This window comes from Balaenoptera musculus, chromosome 14, assembly GCF_009873245.2.
Source record: "Balaenoptera musculus isolate JJ_BM4_2016_0621 chromosome 14, mBalMus1.pri.v3, whole genome shotgun sequence".
In the NCBI taxonomy this organism is placed as follows: Eukaryota; Metazoa; Chordata; class Mammalia; order Artiodactyla; family Balaenopteridae; genus Balaenoptera; species Balaenoptera musculus.
The window spans coordinates 7317484-7334307 of NC_045798.1; the positions used below are offsets into that span (position 1 = coordinate 7317484).

At 53.3% G+C, this 16824-nt stretch overlaps 1 protein-coding gene across 2 annotated transcripts in view; it reads left to right on the top strand.

The window, feature by feature from the left end:
* Positions 1-15896, top strand: part of VPS37B (VPS37B subunit of ESCRT-I) — a 28794-nt gene extending 12898 nt beyond the window's left edge. Inside the window, exons 1-4 of one of the 2 annotated variants that reach the window (XM_036823873.1) lie at positions 4419-8784; positions 9542-9713; positions 11336-11418; positions 12189-15896. In XM_036823873.1, coding sequence (XP_036679768.1) covers positions 9569-9713; positions 11336-11418; positions 12189-12692 — 732 coding nt within the window. In that variant the 5' untranslated portion in view covers positions 4419-8784; positions 9542-9568 and the 3' untranslated portion in view covers positions 12693-15896. Of the gene's footprint in view, positions 1-4418; positions 8785-9541; positions 9714-11335; positions 11419-12188 lie in introns of those variants that run through there. The other variant, XM_036823872.1, reaches the window with a different exon arrangement.
* Positions 15897-16824: the final 928 nt, after the last annotated feature.

The window sequence follows — 16824 nt, forward strand, 5'->3', positions numbered from 1 at the left end:
TATCTTTGTATTATATATAACTTTCTATTTAATTTTATTTGGAGAGGAAAAAATCAAAATGAATTTCCCACCAAAAGGAACCAGTGTTTCTTTGAGAAGGACCCATCTGAGTTAGGGGCAGCAAATGTACAGATTGGTCTGGGACATCTTGTTTTACCAGAGAGCAGGGCAGCTGTCAAACCTCTGGAGTATGTCAGCCTAAGAGCCAGCTCGAAGTGTCTCCCACTGGCCATGGACAATTTGAGCATTAGAAAGATTAATGACTACAGCTGATTAAAAATCTGTTACTTAATAATGATACCTCCAAAAAAAGCTTATTGGTCGTTTTTGGAGGTTGCTTGAGCACTAACTCAATCTTCTAAAAGTTGGCTTTAAAAGTGGAGGGGCGGCAAAATCAAACATTAATCCTGCTTTTTCTATATAAATTATTTCCGATACTCAAACAGATGAGGCAGAATGCTCATAGAGGAATTCAAGCCAATACATACAAAAGATGAAATTAAAGAATTTTTAGTAAGTGTAGTTACAGCATTGTAGTTAGAGTTATGAAGTTCTTGCCCATTAAACATACATATTAAAGTTTTTAAGGGTGAAATGATATTATGTTGAGATTTGCTTTAAAATACTTCCCCCCCAAAAGTGGGGAGTACAGAAGAAACAAGACTGGCAAATGTCGCTAATTGCTGAACCTGGGAGAAGGGCGCACAGGGATTCATTATACTACTTACCTCTGCTTTTGCTTTCTGTTTGAAATATCCTAATAAAAGGGTAAATGAGAGGCATAAATAGAAATGAAATTTAGGTGATTACTGGAACTTGAAAATAGAGAAGTGGTGGTAGACTGGATTTTGTGTAGTAGGGTAGATTCTGTGGCATAATTCATGGTGTAATCCTGTAGAAAACACACCTGGAGACAAAATACCCTAACTCTTAATGTCATACCTCTGGAGTTACTTCCTGGCACTTGTGACTTTGGTGATCTCTAAAACCTAAGATTGCATTTCCTTTTTCCTGAGTAAAATGGGGACAAATCTCTCTCACCCTCGCTGAGAGGATTAAGGAGATATAATGCATGAAGGGACGGTGGCAAAGCGCCAAGCACGCGGTGAGAGCTCAAGAAATGTTCACAGGTACTGTTGAACTGTGTCAGGTGCTGGCGAGAGTGAAGCTGTCACGTCACCACCAGTAACTTGTCTTACTTAAATCTTTAAGTTCGCATCTGTTTGATTTTTTTTCCCCCTTTTTCTCCCCTGAACCTTTCTTTTTTAAACTTTTTATTTTATATTGGAGTATAGCCGATTAACAATGTTGATAGTTTCAGGTGTACAGCAGAGCGACTCAGCCGTACATATACTTGTGTCTGTTCTCCTCCCCTGAGCCTTTTCTTTGAAGAGCAAATGCAGTCAGGGCTACAGGCTGCAGTACAGGGTGAACGGCGCCCTCTGGCGTTAGGCCCTGGGAGCTGAACCCCGCCCATCTCCGTGGCGGTCTTGGCGCGGAGACTTAGGCTCAGGAGGACAGACTGTGTTCTGGTTGCTGCCCTCCCAGAGCCTGGCGTGTAATGGTGCTTCTTAAACTTATTTTTTGAATGAATGAATGAAACGCGCAAGCCGCTGTGTTGGAGCATGTTGAGCCGTACGTAGTCTAGGTACTGGAGTTCATTGAGTGTCTTAAAAAAAAAAAAAAGATGTGTGAAGTATTGTGGGCTCCAGGTCATCACAATCACACACATTACTCCCACAGTCCCGTAGGCTTTCCAAGAGGGCTGGATTTCAGCTCAAGAGAGGGGATTGTGTGACGCTGACCCACCTCTAATGATTCTCCACATATGTGTTGCATGTCTGATGTCTACGCAGTAATGGGTAGTTTTGCTTTAGAGCAATCACTGTCATAATCTTAATTTTTTCCCTATGCTTTGCTTCCAAACTGTGATCACTCCTGTGGTGAAGAAGGGGTGCAGATAGTTTCACCTGGTTGGTTGTAATAACGAGCATTAATCTATGATGTTACTGTTTAAAAATTTATTACAAACATTCAGAGAAGCTAATCTTCAGAACAGCTTAGCAAGGTTTTAACAACTGACAGGTAGTGTGGCCTGAGGCCCAGCAATCAAGAGTCCTCCAGATTGAGCTGAGCACATGTTTAGCGGTAGGCATGTGTTGGCCTGGGTACTGTGCTGGGTTCTGGGTATCGGGGCGTGAACAGGGCTCAGTTTTCCTCTTAAGGGGCCTGAGGTTCTCATCAGAAGGGTGAGCGTGAGCTCAGACGCCGTTGTATTTCATGGGGAAAGCCATTCCAATTCTGTCAGTCAGGCCTTTGGCGAGACACGGCACTCAGCTTGGGGAAGGTGGGTGTAGACACCCCCAGGACTGGTGCAGGACTGGCCACAGGTGTGCACTTCTCAGCCCCAGGCCTGAGGGATGGAGCTGGGTGTGGAGAACGAGAGAGGGGGCTGCTTTTGATTGGGGTGGGGGGTTTGGTCACCTACAGCGACCCCAGAGGGAGGGGACCCAGAGAACCCCCTCCTCATTTCACTCTCGTCCCACCCTCAGTCCCCATCGCTGAACCCAGCTAGAACCAGAAGGCAAGGGGCCTCGGTGGTGGATGTGGATCAGCCAGTTGGCCCCTGGGGCACAGAGCAGGATGGAGAGGGGATCTCAAGGAGAGATGGAAGATTCCAGCCCTGGATTAGTCCTCTGGATGCCATAACACATTACACAACTTGGTGGCTTAAAACAAGACAAATTTATTCTCACAATCCGGGAGACCAGAAGTCCTAAATCAGGGGTGTCCATGCTCCCTCCAGAGACTCTAGGAGAGAATCCGTCCCTTGCCTCTTCCAGCTTCTGGTGTTGCTGGCCTCCTTGGCTTGTGGCCGTATCACTCCATTCCCTGCCTCTGTCTTCACATGACCTTCTCCTCTCTCTGTGTTCTCCTCTGTGTGTCTTGTATAAATCCACTGGCCATTGGATTTAGGACGACCCAGGTAATCTAGGATGATCTTTGTCTTCTTTAACTTAATTACATCTGCAAAGAGTCTTTCCCCAAATAAGGTCACATTCCCAGGTTCCAGGGATTAGAATGTGGACATTTCTTTTGGGGAGCCACCATTCAGTCCACTACAAGCACCCGTCACTCGCAGGAGAGTTAAAACGCCATTGTGATACCGTGATAGCTGTTGGTGTGACTTTGTTTAATTTGCCTTCAGTCGAGGGGCACTCCGCGAGGGCAGGGTCCGGCCTGCCTCGTTCACCCCTGTGTCCATCGCCGCCGGCCCTGCGCAGGGTCAGCGCGTAACAGTGCCTCAGAAAATCCTTGTTTGGATGAATGAATAAACAGATGAACAGACAAGCGCCATGAACTACAATACAGAGTAAAACCAGGGGTGTGCTCTGTGAGGCCACAAAAAGCTCAGATGTCACTGTGTGCTGAAGGAAAGCCAGTTCAGTTATATCAGTTGGGTCTCTGGCACGACAGGGGGCGCTCAGCTTGGGGGAGTCGAGGGACGTTTAGTAAAGGCGTTCCTTACAAGGAGATGGTGGGTGTAGACCCCTCAGGGCTGGTGCGGTTCAGCTTCGAGCCGAACACTTGCAGGGATGGATCGAGCGGTGTGTGAGTTGTGCCTCGGAGAGCACCCGGCGGTCAGGCAGCGAGAGCGTGCGGAGCTTTGCGTGCGGCTCTCGGAGTCGAAAAAGGCCAGAGCCACAGCCAGGGCAGGGGTGTGAGGGAGGGGCGCTGTATATAGGCCAGGGAGCAGCGTGAGCAGAGCTGTTGGTGAGGAGTGTTTTATCTGCCAGATGGAATGGTTGCTTGTTAAATAAAATGGGATCCTTGACTTTGTACAAATACTAGGCCTCTGAGCATGGCAGTAGGTGAGAGGGCAAACCTGTGTTTTTTTTTGTTTTTTTTGTTTTTTTTTGTTTTTTTTTTTTTAAATTTAAGAATTCTTTTGAGCGAAAATCTATTTGACTCGGCAGTGCCAAACCTGAAGTGGTTACTAGCATTCCAGCTAACAGGAGCTCCGAGAGCGACTTTTTTTTTTTTTTTTTTTTTTTACAATATTACTTCTTTTTTTTTTTTTTTTTTATTAATTTATTTATTTTTGTTTTATTTTTTTTTTGGCTGTGTTGGGTCTTCGCCTCTGTGCGAGGGCCTTCTCCAGCTGCGGCAAGTGGGGGCCACTCTTCATCGCCGTGCGCGGGCCTCTCACCATCGCGGCCTCCCCCGCTTCGGAGCACAGGCTCCAGAAACGCAGGCTCAGCAGCCGTGACTCACGGGCCCAGCCGCTCCGTGGCACGTGGGATCCTCCCAGACCAGGGCCCGAACCCGTGCCCCCTGCATTGGCAGGCAGACTCTCAACCACTGCGCCACCAGGGAAGCCCCAAACCTGTGTTTTTTTGTTTGTTTTGTTTTTTGTTTTTGGGCTGCACCTCGTGGCATGCGGGGATCTAGTTCCCCAAGCTGGGATCGAACCTGTGCCCCCCTGCAGTGGAAGTGCAGAGTCTTAACCACTGGACCGCCAGGGACGTCCCCCAAACCTGTGTTTTTATCTCAGTTCCCCAGCCCAGATTCTGTGTCCTTACTGGGTTTTGAGCATTTAAAGGACTTCAGTACGATCAAGAATTTCCATCTATTTTGTTGAGATTTGCTAACATAATTCAATAATGTCATTTACTTTGTTATGATAAGGATTATATTATAGTGTAAAGGGGGAATAAGGAACTACTCTGAGTATTTTTCCATAAAAGATTTAGCTTGGAAACGTAGGCAGATTTGCCCATTGTAGTGTTTATAGGAAGGCACAGTTATAATTATAGTTGAAGGGGCAGACAGGCCAGCTTAAATCGGAACTTCACATTGTGGAAGCATCTGGTTTGGAAAACATCCACTGCAGACTCAAACCTTGACCCAGCTCTGGACAGTGGGGCGCAGGCAGGCCCCCGTCCTGGCCCCGAGTGCCTCTCAGTTGTAACTACTGCATGTGTCATGCAGAGGGGGGTTTGTCTGTTTTCCTCCTCACCAACTTTATTTTCTACCACACTCCCCCAACCCAAATAAATAATGACCTGTGCATTTGAGGTAGAATGTACATTCTGTGAGAACGTCATATAGTGATGTAAGCCTCCCAGGAGAGAACAATATCTCCACTCTGCCTGGACAAGTATATGTAAAAGACCTTGGTTTTTTGTTTGTTTTAAACAAAGGCAGCTTATCTCCCTAGAGCCTCTGCCCTTCTGGTTCTACTAATACCTAACAGGTTTTTTCTTTTTTAATTAAAACATAATTACTTTCTATAAATTTATATATGCTTATTATAAATGATTCAAACACTATACACAAGTAGAAAGAGGAAAGTAAAAAAAAAAAAAGTCACGCCATTGAGAGGTCGCTGTTAGCTTTGGGTGACCGTCCTTTCAGACTGCCCTGCTCACGGATGGACAGATGGGCAGAAATCACTGTATAAGTGGATCTTATTGTAAATGCTGCTATCACACATCTCAGTTTTCTTTGATTTTGAACAGAAAAGGAAACTGAAGTGAAACTGAGTACATTTATAAAAATGTTTCATTACCACAGAGAGATGATTTCCTGAAAAGATTTCTCTATGGTTAAGAAAAAGAATCATGAGAAACCATCAAGAGGCTGGGACCCAGTTTTCAATTTCAGGGTGTATGGCTCCGCACGAGCCCTCCTCTCGCGCGAGTCCTCGGATCAGTAGGACGGGGGGTGGAGAGTCAGACCGCGCGTCACCCAGCGTGGCTGCCACTTAAGCCTTGCTGAGTGTGGTGGGCATGGTGCCCCGAGTCCTTTGCAAACGATAGAACAAGGCTGGCTGCTTCCTCCCAGTTTTCCTCAGCTGGGATGATGAAAAGGAACGTTGGGGAGGAAGGTCTTTCTCTAATGCAATATCAAAGGCGTGTTTGGGCGCTGATGCTTGTGCTGGAAGAGCTTTATCAGAGGCTTAAGAAAGAGGCTTTTCCCCACTTCAGCCTACGCCCTGGCCACCGCTCCCGCCACCACTGTCTCCACTGTCCACCTGGAGAGGGTGCGGGTGTGCCCTGGGTGGCCACTGAGAATTTCCTGATAGTCTTGTAAAAACATCTGAGTACCCGGGGATAGAAAGAGTACAGCCAGCATAACGGTCGTCTCCATCGGTTGGAATTTTGTTTTGCCTCTGCATTCTGTGCATGACATGTTGTAGGAGAAGTGATTCTGACCTGACTTGGACCCCAGGAGAATAAGCTTTATTCGTAGATATATTTTAGGGTGGAACTGTGAGGCAGGGATCACCTGGGGGCTTTTGAAGACACTCTCTAGGCCTGGGTCCCCTCCTAGAGAACTGGGCTCATCTGGGGCTGGTCTGGGCCTGGGGAACTTGTCAGCGCCCCCTTGCCTTCAGGTAGTTCAGCTGACGCTGAGAACCCCTGCGGTAGGCTGGCACTTGGCGGTGCTAGGACGGTGCACTTCTCTCACGCGATGCCTTTCCAGTGGCCCCTCGGGAGCCCTGTGCTTGTGGTCTGCCTGCGCTGAAGACTTGGGGAAACTCCTGATCGGATGGCCCTTAGATCCAGGACGAGTGAGACCCTCCACCGCAGTCCCCAAGGGTTCCGCTATTACGGGAGCCCGTCTGTTGCATAAAGGATTTGGGGCATTTGTTGCTTGACAAGCACAGCTCATGGTTTTTTTCTTTTTGACTCTGCATTTTGTTACCCACCTTGTTTGCCAGATCTGGCCTCAAGTGACTGGCTTTTTAGGGGATGAGAGGGTCTCTGATTGATTCAGCAGATCCTTGCTGAGTGGCTGCTGTGTGCTGGCTGTTTGGCACACCACAGATGACAGGACGCCCAGAGGGGGTAAGAGTGAGCGGGCGCACAGACGTAGTGCTCACTGGTTGCCGTTGGTGGCAGGAAGGAAACAGGTGCTGTGACAGAGGGCGGCTGCTGGCTTAGCGACGACGGCCAGGGAGGCCTCTGCGGACACGGCGCTCAGCTGGGGCCGGGCAGTGAGGCGGGGCCGGGGGCCTGCTGGGGAGAGCTTGGCTGGTCCTCAGAACTGCTGGGACGGGGCGAGCGAGGGCCAGGTCACCCCAGGGCTCAGAGATCAGGGCCTGACGAGTTCGGTTCCATTTTCGCTGATTCTCAGTTTGAGAATAGGAGGGTGCCTGTTCCTCTCACTTCTCTGGGCCTCACTCAGGGCCTGGCAAATAACAGTTGCTCGGGAAGTGTTTATTGAACACAGAACTGATTGAGTCAGAATGATGGCGTGCACGGGGCGGTGGGTCCTGACGGTGGCCTTGAATACCTCCCCCTTCCCGTCCATCAGATGAGACCAGTGGGAGCAAAAGATCTCATCAACAGTCTGTTTTATTTATTTATAATTAAAGTTTAAATTTTGAGATAATTGTAGATTCACATGCAGCTGTAAGAAATAACACAGAGATCCTGTGTAGCCTTCACCCGGGTTCCCCCACTGACAACATCTTGCAAAATTCTAGTCCACTCCCAAGCCAGGATTTTGACACCGATATGGTCAGAGCAGGGCACCGTGGCCACGAGGAGCCGTCTTCTTGCCTCTTACAGCCACTTCCCTCCCCCCAACCACGAATCCATCTCCGTTTCTGTAGTTTTGTCCTTTCAAGAATGTTGTATACACAGAATCTTGGAGTCTGTGACCCTCTGGGCGGGTTTGTTTCTTTCGCTTAGCCTTGTCCCCTGGATCTTCGTCCAAGCTGCACGTGTCTCAGCAGCTCATTCTTTCTTAGGTCTGCGCTCTGCTCGTGGTGTGGGTGTAGTACTGCATTAAGCCGTTCACCTGCTGGACACCTGGGTGGCTTCAAGTTTTTGCTTACAGAGAAGGGCGTTCTGAACATTCATGTGCAGGTTTCTGTGTGAACATAAATTTTCATTTCTCTGGAATAAATGCCCAAGTGTACGATTTCTGGATGGTACGGTAGTTACCTGTTTTGTTTTAAAAGAAATTGCCGAGCTGTTTCCAGGGTGGCTGTACAATGGCTGGTTGGTTTGTTCTTTTAAATGGCTTAATCGAAGGGAAGACTCTTCTGCAGGACCTCTGCATGCAGTGTACCTGGAGGCTGAGCTGCTGTGGGTAAGGGTTGGGGTGGTGCTGGGAGCCCCCCAGGACCCCTCCAAAGTCTGCAGGACCAGGAACCCGATTAAACCAGGTCTTTCCAGCCCCCATAGTCCTTGCTGGCTGAAAGCAGCAGCAAGAGAGGAGAGTATTTCTACTGTACTAGTTTTATAGTGTTGAGCTAGAGGCTTAATATTCTATTTTAACTTAAATTCTGCTTTACCCTGAGCCTAATCTTGAGGGCCCTGCCCTGTGGTCCATGCGAGAGAAGCAGATTATGTGTCTGCTGAGGAGAGGAGCCCCCCACTCGGTGCAGGGCCTCCTGCTAGAGACCTGCATCCATGGCTCTTTCTTTGTTCTCACACGTGTGAGAGTGTGTGTGTGTGTGTGTGTGTGCGTGCTGGGAATTGTGCACTAGCACCAAAGGGTATGGCTGGAGGGGGAGGGGTTGACGTGGAGGCAGCAAGACCAGGAATCTACAGTCAGACGAGCAAGAGGAAGGAAGTAGCAGCGAAAATAGCCTGGGTGGAGTGGGGTGTAGAAAATATCAAGGGGAGGACAGGATTGCTGGTGTGGGGCTGACAGAGAGCTTCGGAGAGAAACGGGGGCAAATAAGACTTCAAGTCCAGAAAGCGAGGCGGCTGCAGGCCGTGGAGGAGCCCCTCACCAGCAAGTGGAAAGGGGACTGAGCTAGAAGTAAGACACGTTGGTATTTTTGCTTTTTTATTCAAATGTACTTCTGGTTACGTTTCATTAGGACTTCCTCACCTTTTCTCAGACCTCGCATTAACCCCTCTCACCCCTGAGGTCCAGGCGGGCTTCTCCACCCACTCGTGACCTGCCACCCCCGGAAGCGCAGGAAGCGCAGGACCCCTGTCGGGCAGATAAATCCCCGCCCCCAGCTTTGGGTCAGCGGTCAGGAGCTGGGGAGACTCAAGCCTCTGCTCAGACGTGAAGAGCCGGTGTCGGGCGTAGGGGCAGAGTAGAACAGGGCCCCTGAGTGGATTCCTTCCCAGGGTCTCGGGCTTTCGTGTTTGATCTCAAAGCCTGATGACTAAGCCTGAATTGACACCATGCCAACTGGCCCTCCTCTGATAAAAAGTGATTCTTTCACTTCTCTGGAACAGCAGCAACTCGTTTTGGAAAACTCTAGCTCCAAATCTTTAGAGCCGTCCGCTCCTAAGAGCACAATGGCAGTGGTAAGGAATTCCGGTCACAGCGCAGCTCCTGGGGTGAAAGCTTCAGCAGGTCCTGGGACAAAGCCCGTCCTGCAGGCCTGAAGGAGAGGAAGCGGTCTCGCTCTTTAAGAACGGGAACAGCGTCCAAACTAGAAATCGGGGCTGGCGTCGGGATGGGGGCAGCTGCCCAGCCAAACGGAAGCTGCTGCGGTGGCCCCGGGGGTGGGGCTCGGGGCTCACACGCTGGTTCTCATCACCCTGTATGGTCTTTGCAGACGCAGAATGTTCAGCTTAACAAAGAAATGACGCTGGCCAGCAACCGGAGCCTGGCAGAAGGAAACCTTCTCTACCAGCCCCAGCTGGACTCTCTGAAAGCACGTTTGACCCAAAAATACCAGGAACTCCAGGTGCTCTTTGAAGCCTATCAGATAAAAAAGACCAAATTAGGTAACTCTTTTAGGGTGATCTTTCAAGAATAAAGAGCTGAGGCAAGGGTGCATTTTCAAGCTGTTGCACTAACCAGGAAAGAAATGTTATTATGGAACAATTTCAGATTAAGACAGTCATTACTGCTGTGAAAAAATAGTTTATATATAGGATTGTGTCAGTAATTTAGAAAAAGAGACTTGACTACTTTTTAAACAAGACCCTACCTTTTCCAAACAGTATAGAAAAAAGGCAATTTTCTGAATTATGATATACAACTAATGTTTTATCCTTGAAGTTAGGCCCTCACAGTTAATGTTGAAAAATATTCATCCCTGGAATACTTTATTTTAATGTCACACTTTACTTTGGAGCCATTATGAAGTGATGCAAGCATTGACTATTGTTGAAGCCTGAGTGCATTGGGGGTAGCTTTCAAGGAAACTCTGAGATTAAGAGAAGGTTAAAAGGGGAGTTCCCTGGTGGTCCAGTGGTTAGGACTCAGTGCTTTCACTGCCGTGGCCCTGGGTTCAATCCCTGATCAGAGAACTAAGATCTCACAAGCCGAGGGGCACAGCCCCAAAAAAAAAAAAAGGAGAGAGAAGGTTAAGAAATCACCCCCTTCAGTGAAGTGTACAGTGACATCCGATACCATGATCCCTATATCCGTATAACTGCAGTAAAAATGCACTGTAACGTGCCCGACCAGAATGAGTAAAGGTGAAAAGACGGGCAACACCCGTGCTGGTGGGGATGTGCGGTTCTTCCATTGCTGGGAGGAGTGAGAATTGGAGAAGCTGTTTGTTAGCACCTGCTACAGTGAAAAGTAGGCATGCTCCGTGATTCAGCAGTTCCACTGCTGGGTGTCTCCCCAGCAGAAGCGAATGTTCACTCATGTCTATCAAAAGATGCACGCGAGAATGTTCGTTATAGCTTGCTCTGTGAGAGCCAAACTTGGAAACAGTCTAAGTGTCCGTCTACAGAATGATGGGTAAGTCGTGACACTTACACAACTTTCAGTGCCGCAAAGCGCTGAAAGAAATGAACTGCCGATTCGTGCAGCAACACGGATGGTCTCAGAGACGTGGTATTGAGTGAAAGAGGCCAGCACAGAGCGCATACTGTGTGAGTCCACTTGTGTGAAGTTCAGAACCAGGCAGAACTCTTGGGTAGTGAAGGTCAGCACCTCTGGGAGTGGGCCTGGGAGCCTGTGCAAACATTCTGTATCCCAGTCTGGGTCATGGTGGTTGGGTTTGTGTGTGTAAAAATTCAGGTGGTACGCTTAAGATGTGTATACTTTATGTATTTATGTAAATTATCACTCAGAACTCCAAAGGAAATAAATTATGGGGTGACTGCAGGGTTAGGTTGCAAGGTTAGGTCACATGCTCAGTAATCGCCGCTGCGTTGTGAGGCAGGCGGGTGACACTGGCTGCGTTACGGCCTTTCCTGTCAGCTTCCTGGAAAGTCAGCTCATCAGGTGTGACTCTCCTGTCGCCTATCCAGCGAAAGTACACTCTTTCTTCGAAAGGGAAGTGGGGAGGAGACTGGGGGAGCGTGTCATCCTGAGGGGCCGGGGGTCATGGTGGTTTCTGAGGGTGTGCCGGTGCCCCTCACTCGATCGTGCCTCCTGCTTCTTCCAGATAAACAGTCCAGCAGCGCTTCCTTGGAGACCCTGTTAGCGCTTCTGCAGGCGGAAGGGGCCAAGATCGAGGAGGACACGGAGGTAAATCCAGCCAGCCCAGCGGGACGCCCCAGGGCAGTTACCCGGGCCTGGGCCCAGCTCCCCCAGGGCCAGGCATGCCGGCTGCGCGGAGAGGGCGGCCCAGCCGGTGGGCTGGGGAGAGCACCAGCCTGGGGGCCAGGGGAGCAGCGGGGGCGGTCTGGTCCTCAGGTGAGGGGTGCACGCTACACTGAATCGGCGCCCGTCCCGTGGGTGCCGCTGGCTGAGTTACCATCTGTCTGCGTCAGCTGGCCGGGCACAGCCTGTGGGCACGGCCAGCTGAGCACCCGAGGCTTGAGCCTCGCTGAGCGATAAGGAAATGAGTCAGGGTCCAAAGTTGTGCAGTTGTAGCCTCGCCGGACTAGGCCACTAGGCCGAGTGCTCTGAGGAACCGTCGGGCGGGGCGGCCCTCGTGGGCGCGAGCAGGTTTCTGTCCTGCCGACCGTGTGGGGCTGTCAGGGCGCAGCCAGTGGAGGGAAGGAAACGCTGGTCTCCGGCCGGGGGCTTAGCATCTCGGGCCCCTCACCTTAAGGCGGGCTCTCCCCAGGGCCCGCCACCTGTCCGGCAGGTGGGACCAGCCCACCTGTCTTCCCGCTCACTCGGCCCGGGTGGGGCGCCAGCGGGGTCTGCAGCGAGCAGCGGCCGGGGACAGGGAAGGGATGCGTGTTGGGAGGAAGCTGGCCCTGCCTCCCCCGGTGCCCTGGGGGGTGAAGGGCGCTTCCTTCCCTCACGGCTGACCTGCCCCGTAAACCGGGTTTCTCCTGCTCCTTCAGAACATGGCAGAGAAGTTTCTCGATGGAGAGCTTCCCCTGGACTCCTTCATCGATGTCTATCAGAGCAAGCGGAAACTGGCCCACATGCGAAGGGTTAAAATCGAGAAGCTCCAGGAGATGGTGCTGAAGGGGCAGAGACTTCCCCAGGCCCCGCCGCCGGCCCCGCTGCCCCCCAGGGTGCCCGAGCCGGTGCCCGCTGCCCCCCTGCCCTACCCCTCCCCAGAGGCCAGCGGGCCCCCCTCCGCGGTGCCTCGGCGCATCCCTCCCCCACCGCCCCCGGTGCCTGCGGGACGCTTAGCCGCGCCGTTCGCCGCCGCCCTGGGCTCAGGACAGGGCCCCCTGCACCCAGTGGCGCAGTGCCCACCGCTGCCCCCGCGCGGGGGCCTCCCCGCACAACAGGGCTTCTCCCTGCAGCAGTTTGTGTTGCCACCGTACCCGCCGGCGCTGCCCCAGAGACCCCCGCCCCGGCTGCCTCCGCACCAGCCGGGCTTCATCCTCCAGTGAGCGGCCCTCGCCCTCCCCGCGAGACTCCCTCGCCGGCGCCTGCTGGCCGGGTCCGCGCGCGCAGATGGGGGCCGTGAGCACCGGCTGCTCTGCCAGGGGCTCTGGTGCTCGGGCCAGGGCGTCCATCTGGTTGTAGAGCCGTAGGTCAGGGGTAAGCAGACGTAGAACCCCGGTTGTGGACACCTAGGCGGTTGTGCGCTGGGCCTCAGCCGGGCCTCCCCGTGGTCGCGCTGGTTTGTCTTCTCGGTGTGATTCCTCAGTCTGGTGTTGAAGTCGTGAGTTTGGGAAAAGGCTCCCCCCACCGCCTCCGTTCCCACGTAGGATCGTGGTCCTCCCGTTGCAGCTTTATTTAATAAGCATGGTTCATCATTTCTGCTTTATTTTCAAGACGGTTCTGTGTGTCCCAGCCCACCGCCCACCGCAGCCTCTGGTGGGGGTCGGTCGGTGGGCCAGCCCGGAAGGTGCTTACTGAACCCGTGTGGGGCGGGCGGTCCTCACAGCCCCTCCCTCCCCTGAACCTGGATGCTTCAAAGCCACCCTCGGAGTTTGCACTTGGCCCACTGCCACGTCCAGAGGCCGGGCGAGTTGCAGCCGGGTGAGGAGGTGGCCGGGAGCTGGACTTTGCACAGCAAATGACGGCCCCAGCTCCTCCTCCTCTGCCTCCGCCTCGAGCCAGCCCGAGGCTCTCTATGAAGAAATACTCCTCCAATATTTTTACTATGTGTGTAATTTTCCTGTTTTATATTGGGAAAGAAAACTTTTTTGACACTCATAAGACCATTCAGGGAAACTTCATGAAAAACGCACATACTGTTCTGAGCAGGTTGAGAATACAGATGACGTGAACGCAGTTTCCTTTCTTGCAAGCAGTGCACGGTCGCCCCTGCGGGGGCCCGTGCTGTGCCTTAGCTTACCTGGTGCCAGGAGTGGCCGGCCAGGCGCTGGGGCGGCGTCACCAGCCGCTGCTGCCCCTGCGGCTCTGCGTTCCTTGTCGTGTTACAGGTGGAAGAAAAGCCCACCCACCTTGAACCAGAATACCCTTAGCCAATATTCTCTGCCTCTGACTGGGCCTTGGGGCAGGGGTGTGACAGAGGGATGCCAGCAGCATCTCAGCTCGGCCTGGAGAAAGCCTGCCCCGCAGCGTTAGGGAGGTACCAACAAGCTCTGATGCTCTGGCAACACCCCGGGCTCTGCCTGCCCCCTGGGTTCTCATCCGCACGTGCCATGTGTGCTGGATTCCCAGGGCCCCAGGCGGGGCTGGGGGTAGAGTTGCCGCCCACCTGTTGACCAAAAAAGGCCCGTGTGCTCAGTTGTGGAACTCCTGACTCCGGCCTGTGACTCCCCAGCTGGCTGCTGCCCAGGTGACGGAACCCAGGCAGAGCTCACACGGGGTCTGTCCTGGCAGGCCCTGGGCGAGGCCACCAACCTTTGTCCTCAGTTACTGTACATTTCTACTCCTGGACTTGAACTCTGCTGTATCGTAATTGTTTTTAAAGAGAACTGCTGCATAGGACGATTTACCGCCCTGCCAATCAGGTGGGCCTGTTCACGTCTGTGAATCTCGAGAGTGGTGCCACCCACCCTGTACCTCTGCCGCCTGCAAGGGGCACAGCCAAACGTGTGAGCTCGGCGTTGATGTGGGGGAGGGCCGCCAGGCTGGCCTTGCCGTCTCCAGGGCCACATCTGCGCTGTGGTTGTAAAGCTGTTAAGACCCTTTTTAATAAATAGAGAATTGTTAATAACGGCCCTGTCCTTTATTTGCCTGGGGACCCTCATGACGTGTTTGGTTCTAGAGTATCAGCAATCAGCGTTCCAACAGTGAGGCTGGCTGGTGTGGCTCTTGAAGTTACAAAAACTAAAGGCCACTGAGGTGGCTGAAGTGGCCGCCTGGCCCTAACAGCAGAGTTGTTCTTGATCCGAGTTTCTCACCTGCGTCCAAAGAGTCAGAAGGAAGCGTGCTCCTCCTGTGTCGGGGTGTCTTTGGGATCTTAGCCGCCCTGCCAGGGCCGCAGCAGGGGACTCAGGGTGCCCCCTGGGCTCAGTCCCCCCCCCCGGCTTCTGTCCACAGGGCCAGCTGCACAGCTGATGGAAACTCTACTTAAAACATTCTCTGCTGATTTCAAGTAAATGATACAATCCTGTGGCTGGCATTTTGCTCTCGAGACTCGCCCACAGGTGTTTAAAGGGGACCCATGGCTGAGTCACGCGCTGCTGGCGGCTGGGAGGAGGGACCTCACTGCCCGCTGGCGCCTTTGTGCCCCTGGGAGGGACTCTCCTCAGGGTGTTTGTGGAGCAGGAGCACGAAGCAGCCCCGTGAAAACTTCCCTGTCACTGTGTCCTCTGAACGGATGCCATTGCCTTCGCAGCACGGTGCCAGGAGGGCGTCTAGGAGACACTGCTATGCTTCTCCTGTAAGAGGGAAGCGTTTCCTGAGAAATCATCTTGCTTTTGTTTATGAGAATGTGTCTGACAGTTTTGTCTTTTCCCAGTGGCTGCTGGGAAGCTTACAGCCAAATCTGCAGTCCATCCCCCCTGGGGGCGCTGGGCTGGACAGAGCCACGTGTGACTCTCTCCTCCCTCCTCGGGGCCGCTTTGCTCACGGGACAGCCAGGGAGGACCAGTGCCTGACCTCAGCCGACTGGTAGGTGCCGCGCGTGCTCACTGACGACCTAGGTGCGGTCGGCTCACGCCATCCTTCACTGGTTTGGATCTGGTGAGAGAACCGTCTGCTTTAGTCTGTTTGCCGGAGCGGTTTTCCTTGCAAACAGGGACCAGACACCGCTCCCTCTCACTGCCCTTCCGGTTCACGGAGGCTGCTTTTCAAAGCCCTTTCTCACCTGACCACACCCGCCCCCTCACAGCCCCACTTCATCCTCCGGGAAACCGAGGCAGGGGGAGTGGCGTGCTTGCTACGCGGCAGGAGCCACACGAGGTGCCCTTTTCCTCCCCTGACCTGCACTGTCCTTTGGATCCACAAATGCTGGTGACCTTGGGGGAGGGGTGCGGTTGCTGAGGGCAGCCGGCCATGGGGTGCTTTCAGGGAAAGTGGGTGCGGACACAGCCAGCTGCGTGCTCAGGAACCTAGACGCCTGGTAAGTTCTCCAGTGTCAAGGCTCGTTTGGCCACTCCAGTCAAGTCCAGCCAGGGGGTCAGGGTCACCACCAAGCTCAGATGTGAAATTCAGGTAAAATTTGTAACTGAGGAATCGGCCTCATCCCCCCCCACCCCCACCCCCACCCCCACCCCCACCCCGGTTCCTGAAAGAGGCAGAGCTTCCAACAGCGCTGGGGGGAGGGGGCTCAAGACCTGAGGGGGCCTCTGGCTGGGAACAGAGGCCTCTCAGAGAAAAGCCCTGCGACTCCCCAAACAAGCGTGCCAGAGTCACAAACCTCCCGGGGAAGCGAGCCGGACACTTCTTGGCAGAACCGGAAGCGGCAAGGTTTTCTGTGGCTCCCGTGTTCCACTGTTGCTGCAGAAACTAAGGGGGTCCCTCCCCTCCCCAGCGTACTGGCCCCGGAGAAATCAACAACCAGGCGCAGCCCCTCACTGTGGGGCAACGGTGACAACAGTCAAAGTGTGGTTTATTGCCAATCTGACACTTCAACACAAGGAAACACTACACGCAAAGCAAATCGAGCTGGCCCCTTGTGCTCCTCTCCAGACCGAGGTTTCCTCCTTCCAGCCAGGCCTCCCTCTGCCCAGGAGGAGGTGGGGGGCTCGAGGAGCGCGCGTTCATCCCTCCCCGAGGGCAGCCCCCGCCCAAGGATCGCCAGGGGCCTTTGGTCCTGATCCGCAGAGGGGGCAGGCGGCTCCTGGTTTCTGGGCTTTTTCTGGCTGAGCTGGAGAGGCCTGCGGGAGGGCCGGAAACCTCCCAGGGATGGGGAGGCAGAGGGAGGAATGAGGTGGCTGGGCATGGGGAGTGGCCAGCGCGGGGCTTCCAGCACAGGGGCAGCCAGACCGGGGGAAAGACGAGCAGGAAGCGGGAGGGTCCCCGCAGGTGCCAGCAGGAACAGAGACTCCAGGAGGATGGCAGCACCTGGCCTGCCCCCCTTCCCAGGCAAGGGTCTCGTTGTCCTCAGCGCTCACCGTCACTGACGCCCTAGAGCGAGGCCCAAGGAGAAAGGGGCGATAC